The sequence below is a fragment of the Amblyomma mixtum genome, chromosome 3 (genome assembly GCF_055824585.1).
Source record: "Amblyomma mixtum isolate Tamu chromosome 3, ASM5582458v1, whole genome shotgun sequence".
In the NCBI taxonomy this organism is placed as follows: domain Eukaryota; kingdom Metazoa; phylum Arthropoda; class Arachnida; order Ixodida; family Ixodidae; genus Amblyomma; species Amblyomma mixtum.
Window position 1 is genome coordinate 417,065,187 of NC_143014.1, and position 19,638 is coordinate 417,084,824.

The window sequence follows — 19,638 nt, forward strand, 5'->3', positions numbered from 1 at the left end:
TGCGAGTGTTCAAATAGCACAAAACCGTCACAGACGGCAGTGAAGACGTCCACGACTAGAGTGGTCAGGGCGCTTGTCCCCGACGGTTACCGACGCTAATGCTGATTGTGCGCGTGCATCAGTGAACACTGATTAGCGTTTAATTTTGCCTGTATGATTGCAGAAGAGCTAGGGATTACGAAAACGCAAGCGCATCAAACTGTCACGGAACATTTGCAAATGCGAATTGTGTGCGCATAACCCGTGCCATAAGTTTTGAGCCCTGAGCTAATGGAGGCCCCAGTAACTAATTCTTATTGTAGCAACGAGTCAGCAGTGATTCAGATTTTCTAACAAAAGTTAATATTAGAGATGAAACGTCGTTGTTTCAGTATGACTCACAAAAAGAACACGCAAGGGCACAGCAAAGCACGCCGCAGCAGGTTCTGTCAAACTCGCTCAGAGCTCAGTGACACATCAGGAAGGCGCGGATATCGAAATCTAAAGTGAAATCCATTTTTATCGTGTTCCATGACTTCAAAGTAGCAGCTTATAAGGAATTTGTTCCCTCCTGGACGAATTTCTCTCGGGTAAGTCCTCCAGAGGCTGACACAACGCGCCCAGCTCGTGCGTCGAGAGATCGCGACAACGTGGGTTCTACGCGACGACAACACTCCCTCGCACACGTCGTTCACTGTGAGACATATTTCAATCGGACAAGGTATAACCGGGCTTCCTCAGCCACAATACAGCCTAAGCATGTCTCTTTGTGACTACAACCTGTTTCCGAGGTTAAAACAGGCGTTGAAAGGACACCTTGTAAGACATCCCAAAGCTGAAAACGAAGGCGCTCAACGAGATTGCAGAGACGGCCATACAAAAGACACCAACAAGCAGTGGGCAACTGGCTGCGCTCGCTGTGTCGATGCCAACTTTTTTTGTCTAGTACTAGGTGCATTAAAATATTTTTATTAAATGTATTGTGTTTTTTTTTGCTGCTCCTTAGCTTCAGAATAGGCCCTATACACATGCGCGGTAACCCCTCCTACATCCACACGTCGATTCCAAACTCGGCGACTAGCTTTGAGTGTGGACTCCAGACTGCCGTAGAGGCCTGTCGAAAACAGCTTTGAGGCGCTGTTTTTAACAGTGTATCACGCATTCCGTGCAATTGCGTGATATACGAAGCCCATGCGGACGATGCCATGCAGCGTACACGTCGCCAACCCCAAACCGACGCCGTGCGTGTTGTCTGCATGAAGGCATATTTTCCACGGCAACTGACAGTGCTTTCGGCTTGTCTTCGCTTCGGACCGTTTGCCTCCCGGGCTACCAGATCCTGACACCTGGTTCGAGGTGGACGCACTGCCTCTTTCTGACATATACCCACATACACTGGCACCACCTACAGCAGTTAACATAGAAGGCTGCAGTAAATTTTCTCCATAGAAGAAATACAACAGCAGTTTTACTGACATCAATACGAACTGTTTTAGCCTTCAAACCCGCAATGGGACAAAGTAAATCGAATACAAATGCTGGCCCCTTTTGTGACCGCGCAAGCAAATTTTCGAAATTTTAACAATATTTCTCGTTTCTCAGAAACGTTGTGCCTGATTATAGTTATAAAACCCAGTAGGACTGAAACCTAGAAAATGTGGGAACAATACAGGAACAGCAGCAATGTTTCAACAACCTAAACCATTCTGTCAGTAGGCTTTAACGTTAAACTTATTGCGGTAAGTTGACTTTGAAACCTGAGAGAAGATACCCTTGAAGATTGTGCAAAAACTATCCGCGTGAACTTCGTGATCTCTCGTAGCGAAGTCCTTGCAGTTTCCCCGAAAAAAAAAAACATAGCGTACATGTTGTAACTATACCGTAAAAAGCACGACTTCATGCCGGGAAAGACGGTGTATGTTTTATATGTCCGTAATCACACCAAGACGCTGACACACACACTGCTGGACTACTTTATCTGCGCGTATAAAACATCGCACATTGCGCCTAGTTCCGACGTTCCCTGGTCTCAGTCCTCAGTGTGAGGTGGCCTACCCGCGAGGTCGCCGCGTACAAGCGCATTGATGACGAAGACGTGACGGTGGCCAATAATCGGGTTCCTGCTTCGGTCCTTCAGTGCACACATCTGTGAACAGAAAAAGAACGGGCGTGCACAGCGATATTAGTCTGTAACCATTACGGCCCTCAGAACTTCGCAACGGGCAGACATTCGAAAAGCGAAAAATTCGAGAAATGAGAGAGCAGGCAAGGATATAGGCCGGCAGAGTTCCCTTAATAAAATAAATATTGAATTTCTGATATCATTATTATTAGTTTCTTCCAAACTCGAATACGCCATACATGGGACCCTCATACGGTTAAAAAAGGCCCTCTTTCATTGTAATCATAACAGCCAGCACACTCCCAATGAAACCTGTTGACTCTCTGTCCTTGCCTTAAATCTTGCTGCTTTCTCTTATTCATAAAATATTTTACCGTCCACATTTATGCAGAGAAGTTATACACCCACGGCATAGCATAATATTTCTTAGTGTATTTATCACACTTTCAAGGATGTATTCTATCTCGAAAAACCAGTGGTTTCTTGTGCGTCATTTCTGCCATGTACATCAACGGAGTGGGATCGGCTTCCCGCACCGACAGTAGCCATTCAAGATCACCTTTTGTTCAAGAACGCCTAAACTAATATTGCGCAATGAATTAATCTGTACAACTACTTCATCATTTTTCGCCCCACAATGTTTTTATATAGTGTTCTTTTGTGACCACTCCCCTCTAATGCCCTCGCCGGCACCTACAGTTGTTCAACATAAATTTATTCTTAATGGGTCATCAGGAACTAATGAAAAATGCAACATCTGTTGTAGTGTTGCATACGACCGGCATCATAGATTCATGACGAGGTTTTTCTTTACATTTTTAGAATAGCCCGACATCATAAAATCTCAGGAAAATTTGCATTCACTTTTCGGCATCAGTCTGACATCATTAGATATTTTTCAGTTCAAGCATAAACTTGTATGACGGAAAATATTCCCCACAAATAATGATGTATGAAGCCATCAGAGCAATATCTTCGTCAAGCACTGCCCGAAATGTTTTTCAATTGCTTGAGCTGTAATCGTGCACATCAACTAAATAAACACTGCAGTAAAATCTATTGGTTGGTACCTATCGGCAATTGCGTAGTGGCGTCCAATTTCCTTGAGAATACTCTGGTTATTAACAACTAACTGACACTTGTTGGGAGGTCTTTTACTGCCAGTATCTGAGCATTAGCCTGCTCATAGAACAGTTCGAAATAGGTGAACGTATCGGTGACGCATGTATTTCAATTGCGTTCGAGTGCCTTATATTTTCTCACTCTTGACGTTATTTACTGGTATGAGAGCATAGATGGGAGGATTTTGCTCGAATCTTTGGGGGTCTTGCTCTAAACTTCTTCACGCTCCAGCGAAAGTTTCGCATATAAATATTTTTTGTATGTATGCAGTGTGTTGAAGGGAGCATCAACATAGCGTTTGTAGGTGATGTTGAAGAGAAGTTAAAAAATAATGGCATTCAGGATATTTTTTGCCAGAATACACATTAGAAATTGGAATGTATCATGAAAATACAAAAATGCATCCTAAATTTGCCATGTATACGCCACAAATAAACAAGAATCTCATCAAGAACAGTAAAAAAGACATATAAATCAAAAACACTGCAGGCAATTTCCATCAGCAGTGCGTCAGAAACAACTCAGAAGCCATCAGAAATACCACGAATGCGATTTCAAAATGATTGGCTTTAAAGGGGCTGTGAAAAGAGGTCTCAACAAAGATGCGATATGCCTATGAGGTTTAAGGACGCAGCGTCAGAAATATCATCCAGAAAAATTTTTTTTATACGTTTTCTAAAAGCTGGGTTATTTGTAGTCAACATTCTAGCTCGCTTAATCCCCAAAGACAAACCGTACACTACGCGAGCTAATGATGATTGGTGCATACCTCTCTCCCGCACTAATTATGGTTGCCAAATGCTTCCAGTTCTGGTTTCCCAAATGCTTAATAGTATATATAACTCCTTTGGTGCTTAAATGACCATCTTAACGAATTTGAATGGATGCATTTGCTGTTTTTTTGTTGTTTTTCTGTCCATTAATGAGCCTGTATAGTGGTCTTGTGCAATTATTAACCTTTGCTGCATGCAGATACAGCATGTTGTTTTTACTGTTTATTTGTCACTCACCCCACTGATGTAACCACCTATGCCCTGTACAGGGGGGCACATTCCACGTCAAGCCTCTTTTTGGCTTTTTGTATGTGCCCACCCAACATCACAATGTTAAATAATGCTTGATTGATTGATTGAAAATTAGAATTTTCTTGTCTTCGCGCCTATCACCCTCCTCTCGTCACTTTATGCACGCCGAAATGTTGGTCCGCCGGCTCCTCCTCGCACTCGGCCTCTCCGCCGACGCGGTTGGGAATTCCCCAGGGGGCGGAGCCAACGCCTTCTAAACTGGTTTGGCGTCGACGGCCTTGGCGCGGCGAATTGGATTGGATTAGAAAACATTTATTTCATCAAGAAGAGCTTGGTGATCAGAGGGCCGTGTTAGGTGGCCGCTAGTCCGTGACTATTGGCGACCTTGTTGGCCCACTCGACGGCCCGGACTTGCGTCTTCGGGTCTGAGCTGGCCAGCACAGCCTCCCACCGCTCGAGAGAAGGGATTTGTACTAGCTCCGCCGGAGGCGGCTCTTCCCTACAATTCCATAAGATGTGGTCGTAAGTGGCGCGGTCGCCAGAGCGGAAACATTGGGGTTCGTATTGAGAGGGGTACATGAGCGACAGTTGCGCGGAATTCGTCAGGGAGCGCGTCTGAAGCCGTCTCCACGTGGTTTCTTGTGTTTTGGACAGCGTTTTAGCCGGAGGGGGATAAACTCGCCTGCCCAAGGTATAATGGTGGGTAATGTCACGAAAAGAGGTCATGCCGTCTGTCGTAAACCCCGGACGAAGAGGCGAGTTCCCTGCCCGGTTGCCGAAACGTCGGGCTTTATTGTGAGCTGCCTCGTTCCCCGGATTGTCCGAGTGGGTCGGCACCCAAATTAGTTCGACCTCTCTGGGAGGTTGGACTGCTTTTGCAAGAATGCTGAGGGTGGTGGGTGCTATTCGGCCCATCGCGAAATTGCGAACAGCGAATTTTTAGTCGCTGAAAATAACACCAGTGGTGGTATTAGTTATAGCTAAAGCTATTGCCGCCTCCTCCGCGATCTCAGAGGAGCTTGTTTTGATAGTCGCGGCAGCGAGCAGTCCGTCGGGCCCATCCACCGCCACCAACGCGTAGGCCTTGTTGTGTTGGTACTCCGCAGCATCCACGTACACCACTCTCGAGTGCTGTTTGTACTTTTCATGCAGAGCGCGAGCTCTGGCCCGACAACGTCCCTCGTGGTGCACGGGATGCATGTTCTTGGGGAGCGGTTTTATGAGCAGGTTCTTCCCGATATGTTTTGGTAGCTGAGTTATAGCGTCTCCGCTCGGAGGTGCGTTGACATTCTTAGTCAGGAGAGAATGGCTCTGCCCGCACTAGTACGAGTGAGTCTCTCAGCTTGTGTCGTGAGGTGTGCCTCGCAGAGTTCATCTAGCGTGTTGTGTATGCCGAGCCCTAAGAGCCTCTCTCTTGACGTGTAGCGCGGTAGACCGAGGGCGGTCTTGTACGCTTGTCTGATGATACTATCGATTTTATGCTTCTCCGCTGCATAGAGGCGGAGGTAGGGGACTGAATATACGACTCTGTTGAGAACGATGGCCTGAACCAGACGCCAGAGGCCCTTTTCCTTGACGCCCCGTCTGCGGTTGGCTATTCGACTGATGAGTATCATCGTCATACTGACCGTATATTTGAGTTTGTCAATAGTTTGGGTGTTCTTGCGGTTGGTTTGCATGTATAGCCCTAGGATACGTATGGTGGATACCTCCTTCACTGGGAAACCTCCTACGCATACGTTTAACGGAGGAGGCGGAACGTAGTTTTTGAGGTGTATGCCTCTGGGCTTGTTTCTGAGTACAAAGAGTTCAGATTTTTGCTGCGAGCACGAGAGGCCAGCCGCTTGGGCGTATGTTTCGACCATGTCTACCGCGCGCGGCAGTGTACTCTCCACTTGGCCGTCACTCCCTCTTGTTACCCACAGAGTGATATGTCATCCGCGTAGAAAGTATGATGCAACCCGGGTATGGTGGCGAGTTTTGAAGGAAGTTTGATGAGGGACAGATTGAACAGAAGAGGCGAGAGGACTGAACCTTGAGGTGTTTCTCTGCCTCCGAGGGGGATGGGGTCAGACCTGATCTCACCCACTGCAAGCTCCGCGGTCCTCTCTGAGAGGAAGGAGCGGATATATGTGAATACCCGCACCCCGGGATTACTGTTAGATAGTTTCGTGAGGATAGCCTCGTGCGAGACGTTATCGAAAGCCTTGTTAAGGTCTAGCCCGAGCACGGCCTTCGTGCCCGTCCCTTGCACGGGGTCTATGATGTCGGACTTCAATTGAAGCATGACATCCTGTGTACACAGATGCGCGCTGAAGCCGATCATGCGAAAAAATGGCATCCCGCTGCTGACGTGAAGAGCGCTACATTACGCAATGCGCGCGGATTTGGGCGAAAGCTCGCCACCGGTGGTCGCTGAGAGGCGCGGAAGCGGGAGTTCTTAAAATCGTGTTGTAAATTACCGGCTCGCTTTTGGGGCCTTGTACGCGGCATGAACTCTCGGTGGCCTATACTCTACATAACGCAAGCATTTTATAGCCAACCTCGCGTACCCTTTTCATAAATCAAAAACTAACCACACATTTAAGACTGCTCTCAGGCGTCGTACCAGTCGAGCACTTCGAGAAACCCACACATCGCGCACGACCGCGGGCTAATGGAAAACAATGAAAATATTAATTTCGTATGCGTCTGAACACAGCACGCCAGTGCTAATATATTAGACTGACTGTCACAAGCACAAGACAGAATGTACCTATAGGTCTCGCTTTCTGTTTCAACCAATCTTAACTGCCGGCATCCGTTGTTTCTTGAGGTCATACAACTCGCTCTTTATGATGCGCCGTGAAACAGGCTTCGCATCATTAGAATTTGTCGAGAAACCGTGGGCTCCCACTGCACGCGTTGACAAAGCGCCAGCCAGGCCGGCGTAACGCGGCCGGAGTCTCACCTCGTAAACCCTTCCGAAACGATGCTAATGAACGTCTGTGTCCTGTTCCTTGTCCACCTCGCCGTCGTTATGCTCGCTTTCTACGAACGACAGCAGGTGGACGTCGAACACAAGTGTGCCCTTCGGCGGGTTGTCTGGCGGGCGGCCAACCTCGCCGAAGGCTCCCTCGGGCGAGGCCACACCGTGCCACAACTCGCCCCGGAGCACGCTGGCGATCGAGCGGTCCAGGCCTCGCAGCGTCAGGTGCATCAGGCTGCATTCGCGAGGACACAGTCAAAACTGATGCTTTATAAAATGGCCCCTGCTAAAAACTTTGGCTTTTTTGGATGCGTCCTATAAGGTGCAATTACGAAACAGTTTCAGTGTCAAAATTGAGAGCATGACAAAAAAAAAAAACGGCTGGGGTTTAGCTCAGTTGTACCTAACGGTACGAAAGACCTGCATTCATTGCCCAGCAGAGTCGAGCCCCCAGTGGCTCTGAACGAAGGGGGCGCGGAAGGCCGCGCACTATATATAGCTAATCACGTGGTCATGTCGCGTGTTACGGCGGAGGTTCGGTCGGTTCGGTGCAGCGGCGAGGCGAGCGGCGCGGCAGAATCGGAGCCCGACTCCAGCTGTGGCCAGCCACGTGGTATGACATCAGCCGTGTGAAGCATGGCTCAAGGTCAAAGTGAAACTTTGTTTGCCTTGAAAGTTGCAGTTCGGAGAGAAGCTTTCGCTTGAATATGTTGGTCACTCGCGCTTCTGCGTAACGTGCATGAAAGTGACACGTATGGAATGAGCGTTGGCCAATGTGGCGATACTAAGGTAGATACACCTCTTGCCTCACAACGACGCACATATATGCTGCTGAAAAGTCGGTCCAAACAGTCCGCTGTGCGACTGTGATAAAAATCTGAAACGATGTTGATATGTTCCTTTGTGTGTCTCTGGTGTCTCTGAAGTTGCTACTTCAGACAGAAGTTGTGAGTACGTCTGTTTCGCTGTGCAAATTATGATACGTGTATAAGTTTTTTTGTTATCTTGTAAATTGCAGCATTGCACTCTTGTCTCCGCTCCTGAAAATTATATTCTGTAAATAGATACTGACTGTTGTTGCTGTCTTTATCCTCATGTATGTATTGTGTATGAATTATGTGAAACAGTGTGTTAAAGACTGCGTTTGCTGCGAGTATGTGAGGGTTGCATAGCCACGTCGGCCTCTTTCAAGGCCTTTGTTATGCCTGCTCCAGCAATTGTGTACAAATAATTGTCTGTCTCGAAGAAAGAAGAAAAAATATAGCATAACTACAGACCATTTTCGTGATTTTTCGGGCCACGTTCACCTCAGTGCGGCGTGTCGTCTGAATGGTTGCCTTATAAAGCGGAACTTACGCCATCATGGTTCATTTGACGAAACGACATGCACCTGCCAATAACTAGCATGACGGTGAGAACTTAGTCCTCGGCTAATTAATGACCACTGATGCCATTATGCGGCAGTGTGGAACGTGAAGAAATCAAAATTATTAAAAGGTTTGTTTTCAATGCGCAAGCATTACTTTCCTCATGCGTGGCCTGTACAGAAGGTGTCCACAATTTATGTCCACAAAGTACCTGCAGTAAGCTCGGGTAAGTTCGGAGAGCACCGCGCAAGTTGCAGCCAAAGGGGAGAATATTTGTAGGTTCGGAGGAGCGTTATGCCGCCGTTATGCTCGCTTTCTACGAAAGACAGCGGGTGAAAGTCGAAGACAAGTGCTCGGGAAGACGTTGATTGGGAGGAGCAACGTGGGTCGCACAATCCCTACTGGTGGCTGTGACAAAAACACCCACCTGCCAGTACAGCGGCGCATCTCTTGTACGCTACGCCACTGCTCTCGAGGACTAGGCGCCATCATGAATGTTTGGTAGAGAATGGCCAATTCTGCAGAATGGCCAATTCTGCAAAATGGCCAATTCTGCAGCCATACGGCTACAAAGGAAAGCTATACAGCTTTCTCAGAAACTTCGTAGTTAAAGAAAAATTCGTCCCGGTTAGCTCAGTTGGTAGAGCGACTGCTCCGGTGAAGCGGTGGTCCCGGGTTCGAACCCCGGACCAGGACGAATTTTTCTTTAACTACGAAGTTTCTGAGAAAGCTGTATAGCTTTCCTTTGTAGCCGTATGGCTGCGCTTGGGTGGATGCCAATGAGTAATTAATCCCTTATTACAAGGGAGAGAGGTAAACAAACAAAACACAGTTTGTTCACTGAAGCCTAAATGGCGGCTCGGGCGGTCAACGCCCTTCTTATATAGGCTGGGCTCACTCCCCGTCTGTCTGTTCTTCACGCCAAAGCAGGCGTGCACATACACCCAGTGTCGGCTGTGCAGTCTCCTCCTCCTCCTCGCGCTGGGCGCGCATCATCATTGGTCAAAGGCCAGGAGTGGCTTCGAAGAGCATCTGGGACTTTCTGTCGCGGCGCCGCCGCCGTCGCGCGATTGAAGAGGTGGAGGGCATCTCTTGGCGCACGCAAGGCTACACCCTCTCCGTCAACATAGGGTGGAACCGTCTCAGACAGAACAATCGACGGCAATCCCCCCGCGGACCGCGTCAGCGAGCAGTGGGAGAGAGGGCAGCTACACACACAAGGCTAGTTGCTCACCAGGGGTTCCTCCTCCCCCTTTTTACGCACGTCGGCGCAAAACGCGCGGCGTTGTTTTTTTTTTGCTTCTTGCTAAGGAGGAGAGGAGGTTGCGCTTTTACCCTTTCCTCGTTACAACGGACAACGACGACGGTGACACCGCAAAACGCAGAAACGGGCGCCTAAGAGCTGCGCTCTAAAATCAAATCTGCTCGTGCTTGGCAGGCGTGCTGGGGCGTGTCGTTGTCTTCTGCGACCGTATCACTAAGACATGCTAGAGGGTTTAACAGCTTTCGACAGCCACATCACTGACTAAACAGGGCTGCTCGATACGCAGCACGTCATCTGTATGTGAAAAAGTCTTGCGGAACCACCCCCGCGGTGCTTGTGAAAAACAGGGTGTCTGTAAGCGTAAATCGCCACTGTTTTTCAGCAGCCTTAGACGTTTAAAGGGGCTCTGAAAGGGGCTCTAATAAAGTTCCGGTATGCCTGAGATGTTCAAGCATCGCGCTTTACGAATATCCCCCAGCAAGAATTTTTTTTTTGTGCGGATTGTAGAAGATTAGTTATCTGCTGTTAAAACTTGAATTTCAGCGTCTTCGCGCCTCTCCCTCTTATCTCGTCACTTTTTGCACGCTGGAAGGTCGGCTCCTCCGCCGGACCCACTTCTGCGCGGAGCTTCCTTACCCGCCGGAGCTACGCTTCTTATTTGTCGCGGTCAAGGTCGCTGTCTGACGTCTGAAATAATTTAACGAGTAGCGATCTCGCAACTTGCATACGCTGGTGCGGGCGACGGAGGAGTGTGCGAACATGAAAAAGTCGCCGGGAAGGGCTCGTCAACATTCGAGCGTGGTCGTGGGTTTAATGCTGCGCGTAAAAGTGTATTGTTTGGCTCAGGTGCTCTTGACAACACACTGCAGTGATTGAGACAGTTGATGTGCTTTCTTTAGAAGGAGTTTCCGAGCCCCTTTAGCTGCGGCGGCCTGCTGTAGCGACGCATTTATTGCAAAGCGGCACTCTGTTGGAGACGAGGGGCCCTTAGATTGTCTTGCTGCTTCAGCCCCACAAGTTTCAGATCCGAAGGACGGTGTCTAACTCCGGTATGAACGAAACTGTAGAGTAGATTTATTTTTACATATTTACAGTCTAGGAAAAATTGTCTTAGTAACAGACCAGTTGCCCTTTAAATAAACTTCGTATTCCCTACATTTCTGGCTAGAACAAAGTTCGATGAACGATGTCCAATCAGATGTGTCGTTGTGGACACTGGTGTTTCCTCTCACTGCAGGGGGCGGTGCTGATGCTCTCTGTAGCTGGTCGATGGAAAGTGGTAAAGACTGTTCAGTCGATTTCACCACAGGGGTATGTCTTCTGTTTTGTGCGTCCATGGGTAAGAAATTTTGCGCTATCTCCCAGGAGGTGAATACACGAGCTCGTGTTCCCCGCCGGATGTCCGAAGCACGGCACCTCTGCCGAGGCCGCAGCCGTCTTTCATTCAACATCATCAGCCGGACCTTGCAACAGCATCACGTTCGTCCGGCGACACAAAGGCAGACTCGGCCACTTCACGTCGCCGCCGCCGTAGCCGCTGCTTCCGCCGCTGGCGCCGCAGCCGCCAGTCCCTGCCGCATTGTTGCGTCTTGACGACTCATCCGCCTTCACCTTCGTCTGCTACGAATTCTTTCCCAGGTCGAAGTTCGCCAGTGTCAACAACTCAGCGCATGACAGAGATTGTGCCAGTGCCCCCTTCACTGAGCGAAGTGGAACATTCGGCGGCAGATACTACTCGTGCTTTATTTCGGAATCGGCGAGATGACACATCACTAGAGTAACACTGATGACACCTTCAATGCCTCTTTCCGCGCTTTCTCTGTTTATTTCTTGAAAGTAATGTGTCGAGCTATCGTGCAGTAAAATGTTCGGATGATCTACGTGGTCTATTTATTTTTATGGCCGATAGTACTGTCGAGAGCGATATGAGAGAGGAACATACTTTTTGCACACATTCGCAAAATTTCTGGTTCTTTCTTCATTAACCTTGAACATCACTTTTTCATTTAAACGCCAAGAGGAAAATTAGTCAGAAAACAAAGAATTGCGTTTGCATCATATAATAATACAAAAATCAATAAAGAAACGTTGAAACTTGGTTATCTCATAGTGATCACGACTGTACCGTCTTTTCCAAAACTAACCGAGCAGCCACGACGGCAGCGGGAGCAAGGTCTGCGGCGCTGCGGCACACAGGGCTGCTCCCCGGGTGCGAGGTAAACTGGGTGACGTAAGCCTGCACTCTCGCCATCCATCCTTGGATCATAAGAATCAAGCAGGTTGTATGTTCGGACAGTAATTTCGCGCCTTTGGAGTGCTGTCGCACTAAACGAGGGTGCATGCTTACCTCAGCCAGATAACAATCGCAGCCGGGTAGCAGCAGCCCGCGCCGAAGATAGCAGCGCCGTCGCTCGGCAGCAAGCCCCCTGCGGCCGCCGGCGTAGCTCCCCATTTGCTTTTGGCAAAGGTGGTACATATGGTCGCAAAGAGCGTGCACTCTATATATGGTCGCACTGGTTGCAGAGGTGATTTTGCAAAAAGAAGATGATGAACTAGTGGACGTAGAATAAATCCTCCATAGCGTATATCTATTTCTTAATAGCACAAAATTTCAGTGCCAACTGTAAAGGAACTTAGCTTAGTAACGAATCTCTGCATCATTACCCAATTTATTGCCTGGACTGCATCTCGAAAGCTTGAGGGGTACTAACGTCTGGCTCGAAACACTTCGATGGTAAACGAGCTTTTATTCGATGGAGACATCGCGCGCATCCTGCCTTTGCCTTGGCTCTCACCGCCACGTCAAAGTTCTTGGATGAACGGTTTCATGTGTCCAGGCTCGTACCGCTGGTTGTAAGCGCTGGCATTCCCGATTGGAGAGGTCCGTTCGCAGAAGAACTGACCACATACGAGTGGAAGGGCCGCAGCTTCTACAGCTACATACTCGTCACGTTGGCTGCCAGGGGTCTCATTAACGTCTCATGTGAGATAATCCCCCCCCCCCCGATTTTCCTCAAAGCCTCCGATGTATGCAGCTCTTCCCGCCCACAGTAGCGCGGCGTTGGACTCTCGGCCCTGATTTTGGGGAGGCCCGCAATGAGCACTGCCGGCAGAAGCAGGAACAGCAGTAGGGGCAACAACACGAAGTGTGGTGCTTTTTCCTGTGTAGCCCCTGCCGCCATCAGTGTTCGGGCGTAGCAACGTATTGAAATCGTGAGAACCGTCGTATATCGTGCAGGAACAAGCGATACACCGAGCACAGACACTTACCACACTTCCCGGTTACGCCCTTGTGGCTGCCTGGTGCCGCAGCGGCAGCTCCGTTGCGAAGTGCCACATTCGGAAGTTGCCCACTCTGGGCTGCTGTCTTTGGGTGCAGGAACTCTCGAGTGACCTTCGCCTCGGCGCTCCCTTTCCCGCTGACAGCAGCCTTCGAAGCAGAGGGCAGTGACCAGTCGCTTTCCTCGACATGTTGGATGGAGCAGCAGGCTGGGCCCAGCACGGCGGCACCAACGGCGGTGAAATACGGAGCCAGCGGATGCGCCGCGTAGAATTCGGGAGGCCTGACCATCCGCCTGGCCCAGAACTCTGGCGCATCGCAGTCGCACGCCATGGAGTGTAAAGTTGAGGGACCCCTGCGCCATAATAGCATAGTTTAAACCGGTCACCGGCGGAGCGCTCAGGTTGTCGTTATCTGAAGAAAGCTCACACTCCTAAAAGGTGACCTGTTTATTTTTAGTGGTATTTCCTGTCTGAGCTCTTGGGAGCGTGTGATGGCCAGGCATACTCTGTGAGCCCGGTAAGAGGAATAGGAAGTGCTTCCTGCCCATGCAAGGTGCAAGCGATGTAGTGGCCGTGGCGTGAGTGCGTTGCCGATAACTCAGGTCGCGGCCAACTCATTCGCACAAAACACCACAGTTGTGCAAATAGCATCAGAAGAAGGGCCTTAACGATGGTGTCGCAGTTCTCATAGCCTTCGCGCCTTCAACTGGGCGGTTTTGAAGGGCAATGCAACTGTCTAGCAGGACACCTGCTTCGACAGAGGACGGCAAGAAGCCCGTTCTGTCCTCGCCTGCTGAATGTCCGCTCGAAGAGCTGTGCGTTGCTTCACCATGCTTCGATCATTGTGCTCCTCTGCTTACTTTTTAGCAAGCAACCAATCCTTCCTTTTTGCTACAGTTTCCACCGGGGAGTTACTTTCAGCTAGTTCTAAAATTGTAGATGACAGAAGTTAGCGCTGCCTTTGGTCGCTGTGTTAAGGCCACTGTACTAATGGGTGGCTTGGGAAATCCGCTGATTGAAAACAATGCGTCGATGAATATGTATATTGCGAAGACGTTGCACCATATAACAGTGCTTGTCAGTAAAAAGGGTCTTTTAAGTATTGCTGGCAGCGCACTCACTTTAAACGGTCGAGCTGGTGCCGGGGCGATGTCGAGCCGATCAGCTGGTTTCCGTCCTCGCCCACGACGGCGTTGTACTGGGAGATGACAATGCCGCGCTCGGATACCAATGCGCCTAACCGGACGACCTGCACCGAGGTGGCAGTATGCAATACATCATCCCTTTCAGGATACCGAAAAACGAGAGAGGTGTGTGAAGAAACTGGTGCAGGTTTGTTTTGGGCGAAGTCCTACCCGAGACACGAAAACAACTGGTGCACCGGAGGCATGCCTTGCTGCGAGAATTAACAAAAACATGAACAAAAAGAAATAATTACCAGCCGTCCACCGCCATGAAGAAGTAAGTCGCAAATGACACTGAATTGTAACAGTGCTTTTTCAACCCAGTATGGCTGCCCTTGAAATTATCAGCCAACCGTGGAACGCAGTAATGTCGATCTGCTGTTTCTAGTACTCTTGCTCGCAATTCCTGCCGAGAGGTAATGTCGAAAATGATGCGAGCATACAGTACGTTATCGGCAGCAAGGAGCGATTTCCTTCTCCGAATAAACTACGACGTCTGAGTGCTCTGCCTGCAGTGAGCGTTATTCTCTGCATTTTTAGTCACAAATTTTACGCCTTATGTGAAATCACCTTAAAGTGGATTCACAAGAGGAACCATTAGTTCGCGGACAAGGCGTCACGTGACGTGCCACTTCATCTCCGTGAGTTTGGCGCCTGTGCTGCGTTGGTGGTAAGTGCTGTGGGTTTAAAGACCATGGGCATGCCTAATCCGCGCATTTCTACTTGCAAAGGCGAAGGTCAAAGGAGTAACGATAAGGGGATTAGACATGCATGCAGCATTTCTTAGTATTCAAGCCAGAGCGTGGGCCTCACTGAACGGGAGTTTACGTCTCATGATGCCTGGTCATCGGGCAAATGTCCGGTGTGTGAATCCATCTAAAAAAAATCAAATCATTGGGCCTGAACGGAATTACATTACTGGACTACCTTGTTATCCCACAGACCGGTGTTCAGACCGCATTTGGCGCGTCGGTTTTAAGGCGAAGGGCAGCCCAAGTGATACAGAACTATCCAAGGCTTTACGAAGCGTCATTGAGCCTTGCGGATTGGTTAATGGGGGCTCAGCGTCCCAAAGCGACTCAGGCCATGAGAGACGCCGTAGTTAAGGGCTCGGGAAATTTCAACTACCTGGGATTCATTAATGTGCACTGACATCGCACAGTGCACGAGCCTCTATTATTTCGCATCCATCGAAATTCGACCGCCGCGGCCGGGGTCGCACCTGCGTTTTTCGGGTAAGTACACGAGCGCCATAACCACTGAGCCACCGCGGCGCATAGTGATTCTTGTGGAGCAGGTTGTGCTGATAGCAAAATAAAATAACCGGATCAGTGAATCCGGCACCATGTCTGAAACATTGCGAGACTGCCAGCGCGTATCGCCAGGCGCCTGAGGTACACGCAATAGAGGCTGCTCTGAACAGCAGCCCCGCATTTCAGTTAAGACCTATGAAAATCAAAGCTGCTGAACGAACACGTTGTGAGGAACTCCCTTGGCCACGCAAAGGCGACGTGCAAAACGCAGCCTCAGCGGGTAGCGCTGCCTCGCTTAAGCAACCTCGAAGATACTAGGCGCCCAAGAAAGCTAGTGGGGTTATAGCTTACCGGACCGCCTGCACGACGTGGTCGAGAACGAGGTGTGAGGCTCCATATCCTGGACGTTGGAGTACGTTTCGAGATTCGAATGCTCGCTGGCATGGCCGGAGCTCATGTTAGGTGCTGTAGACTACCCAGAAGAACGTTTGCCTGCATCTGAAAACGACAAAGAAGAAAAAGGCGTGGCGGCGTTGTAGGCACCTTCAAACGTCGTCACTGTGGCAGCGATGACACCTTGAAGGATATTTACGTGAACTCTAGGTGGAAAGGCCTTGCTTGCACAGGTTGCGCAGTAGCCCTAAGAAGACGCGAATAGGTGATGCTGGGAAGCAGGGCGAGAAGACACGACTGTGAAATCGAACCGTGGCAGAACGCTTGCACGCGCACGGGGATTGCGCCAGCCTCGCGGGGTCGCGTTCTTCAGCCTCTTTACCGTTTAGATGACATGATGATTGTAGTGGTCCGCAGAAATTTGGTTCGGGGCAAGCTCGAGCAATTCCACAGGTTTGCGCCTTCCGTGAAATTCGGCCACGAACATAATAGAAGGTAATAAAATCGACGAGGATACTGCTTAATTCGCCACTCCCAGTATTTCGTAATGAAGTGCTGCACACATATTGCATAACGCATTCGTATCAATATTTTAAAATGCTTCTAGCATTGCTGCCTCACCTCAGAGGAAAATGGGCATTGCGAGAAGCAAACAGAGCAGCATTTGGGAAGTCCAAATTAGAAGCCATGTTATTCATAGGATGGCGGCGTAGAACTGCGGTATGAAGATTGTGTAGTAGGTACTGAAAGCCTAATAATCTGGTGGGAGGCAAGAAAACAGGCAGTGATCGATGCGTAAGTATCGACTAAGCATGGTATAGGACCACTTAGAGCAATACCCGCGCCCAGTATTACTACTGCTGGCGCTGCATAATCTAAGGAAAAGGCTGGCGTAGGCGTTTATTCATTAAAGCTATACTAAGCTGAATAATCCCACCCTCCCCTCTCCTCAACCCTGTACTCTTCTCGCAATTTCTGACCATGATAATGGCGACCAGAAAGTTATGTCCTCAGCAAGCAGCGTCTTTTCTGGCTGAGGAACTTCCAGTTTGTGCTGGCCTGATATCTTCCAACCGAGCATGTTTTGTTATTCTCTTTTTTTGATCCTTTTCATCTTCGTCAGGCCAGGTTCGCGTGGACCCTCGGCCACAGCGGAACCCTAATGAACGAAACGGCTGATGTATCCGAATCGATTCTCTTGCGGGCCTGTTCTGCACTTCCTTCTTTACTCTTGTAGACGGGAGCCCATTTCAAACAAGCAGTTTTTGCTGCTGAAGCACTGCAAATGGTCCTCACTTTTGTCTGATCATTTCCTGCACTTAAAGTGCACGTCAAATTTAGGTGAGTTCCTTCTGCCTCATTGCAAGCTGTCTTCGATGAGTTTTTGGTGCTGGATTCCTCCCCCAAATTTCTACCTTCGTAGATCTACGGGATTCTCCATAAGCCATTTGTTCTTTCTCCGATGAACCTGAAACGTTGGATGATTTCCTCCTTTTCATTCGCCTCCTTCTGGAAACCTATCGTTGGAATTGCTTAAAAAATTTAAGACTGCCTGTCTCATCATCGGCCTGACTACTTCCCCTGCAGTATTAAAGCATCATATCTCTACAATTAACCCGGTCCTGTGCCATCTGGGCGAACTTATCCCTTAAAACTTCCAGTGTCTTCCACCCACCTAACTTTCTGCCGCCACTGCTGCCATTGGCTCCTCTTGGAATCGAGTCCGTTAGCCTCAACGACCATCGCTTACATTGCTTTCGCATTACATGCCCTGCCCATGTCCATTTCGTCTTTATTTTATTTATTTATTTATTTGAAAATACTGTTGGCCGTGAGGCCGTTACAGTGGTGGGGCGTGACACTTGGAAATCAAAAAGGTTTCGACGATTGTACAAAAATACAAAGTGAATCTTCATCTATACAATCATTTCTTACCGCGTAATGTTTCACTTTTTATACAGAAGCAGTGTTAATAAATATTAACTTGAAAAACAGTTATTTCACACAGAAAAGGAAAAAAATAACAAAAATTTCTACATTCCCGGCCTTCACCTTAGGTGAGTTGATTAGGCGTATGACACACACACACACACAAAAAGAAGAAAAAAAACTTTTTAGTGCGAAGTTGAGATAGCTTTTTCGAAAGTTGTTAATGTACTGGACTGTAAGAGAGATGCTGGTAAATTATTCCATTCTGCTATCGTCTTCGGAAAATAAGAATTAGCATACACATTAATGCGTGGGTTCGGGGTTTGGTAACAGTATTCATTGCTTGCTCTGAGATGTGTAAGTTGTTTTGGGAGCAAGTAATGGGAGCTATTGATATTGAAGGAATTTCTTGAGAGCTGAAATATAAATTTTAGTCTGGTTACTCGGCGACGTTCGGCTAGAGGTGGTAAATTGAGAACACACAACATCTCTGTTACAGAATCAGTACGTGCATATCTGGACAGTATGAATCGAGCTGCTCTTCTTTGCACACTTTCAAGTTTTTTTATCAAGCCACTTTCTACAGGATCCCATATAATGCAGGCATATTCTAATGTTGGTCGTACATAAGTTAAATAGGCAGCTAGCTTGGCAGACTGTGCGGCCAGTTTCAATCTTCGGCGCAAAAACCAGAGTTTCTTTTCAGCGGCTGAACAGATTTTTAGTACATGATTTTTCCAGCTTAGATCTCTAGAAATGAGGACTCCCAGGTATTTAAGTGTTTCCACTGTGGTAAGTGCGGTAGATCCTAGCGTATAACAGTACTCATGGACATGTTTTGTCCTGTTCGTGACGCGTAAAACTACTGTTTTCTCTTCGTTGATTTTCATTTTCCAGCATTGGCACCATTTTTCGACAGCTACGAGAGCATCATTAAGCGCTTTTTGATTATCTGTATTATTTATACAACAGTAGAGCAGGCAGTCGTCAGCGAAAAGTCTCACTGTTACATCTTTATCAATATGGGAAGCAATGTCGTTAATATAGATTAAAAATAAAACGGGACCCAAGACGGACCCCTGAGGTACACCGGAGGTTACGTTTAATAATTCTGATTTACTACCATTGATTTCGACAAATTGAGTTCTTCCGCTTAGATAAGCTGATATCCAGTGCACGATTTTATGATTAATACCCATTAATAGTACTTTGTTAATTAAATCACTATGTTGGACCCTGTCAAAAGCCTTCGAAAGGTCAAGGCATATTGCATCGATTTGTTGCTTGTCGTTCAGAGCCTTCGCGAAGTCATTAACGGTCTCTACTAGTTGTGTTACAGTAGACAACTGTTGCCGAAAACCATGCTGATTTGAAAAAAAAGCTTTTGTTGATTCAAGATGTGTATAGATTGCCTTTGATATTATGTGCTATAGAAGTTTGCAACAACCATAATGCATTTACCTCTCGGTTGTTCCCTGACACACTCCGCTCTCTTCTTGTCTCTTAACGTTTGAAGTATGTATCAACTAGCCCAAAAAGAGGTGTTAATGAAGTACTCTCTCTTAACGTTACTTGTCAATTTAAACTGAGACTTTTTTGTTAGCTTCCATGTTTCTGCCCCATTGGTTAGTACCGGAGAGATACAGCTGTTACAATCTCATATATAAGATGCAGCTGCCTGTGTCAGTATCCAGTTTACTCTCGTTTGGTGCAACGCTTCTGGCCTACAGCCATGGCAGAGGTCGCTCCA

The 19,638-nt window shown here is 48.2% G+C and overlaps 1 protein-coding gene across 4 annotated transcripts; it reads right to left on the minus strand.

Moving 5' to 3' along the window:
• Positions 1 to 1,951: 1,951 nt before the first annotated feature.
• On the minus strand, positions 1,952 to 16,331 carry LOC149357772 (uncharacterized). 4 transcript variants are annotated; one of them, XM_089584930.1, is made up of 5 exons: positions 15,918 to 16,052; positions 14,485 to 14,525; positions 14,251 to 14,378; positions 13,118 to 13,482; positions 1,952 to 2,125 (listed from the first exon to the last, which is right to left on the minus strand). In XM_089584930.1, exons 1-5 carry the CDS (start codon positions 16,021 to 16,023, stop codon positions 2,031 to 2,033), a joined length of 735 nt encoding a protein of 244 aa, XP_089441056.1. In that variant the 5' UTR covers positions 16,024 to 16,052; the 3' UTR covers positions 1,952 to 2,030. The 4 variants fall into 4 exon arrangements, with proteins under 4 accessions (XP_089441056.1, XP_089441057.1, XP_089441055.1 ...); XM_089584929.1 differs by lacking the exon at positions 14,485 to 14,525 and adding an exon at positions 7,199 to 7,451 and having other exon boundaries at positions 2,068 to 2,125; positions 15,918 to 16,331; XM_089584932.1 differs by lacking the exon at positions 1,952 to 2,125 and adding an exon at positions 7,327 to 7,451.
• Between the last annotated feature and the right edge of the window lie 3,307 nt (positions 16,332 to 19,638).

Coding starts and splice junctions, on each gene's coding strand:
- LOC149357772 (XM_089584929.1), bottom strand. CDS start 16,023: ATGAGCTCCGGCCATGCCAGCGAGCATTCGAATCTCGAAACGTACTCC. Junction 14,379..15,917: donor CACGTCGTGCAGGCGGTCCG/GTAAGCTATAAC, acceptor ACCTCGGTGCAG/GTCGTCCGGTTAGGCGCATT. Junction 7,452..13,117: donor GGGCGTAACCGGGAAGTGTG/GTAAGTGTCTGT, acceptor TCGCGAATGCAG/CCTGATGCACCTGACGCTGC.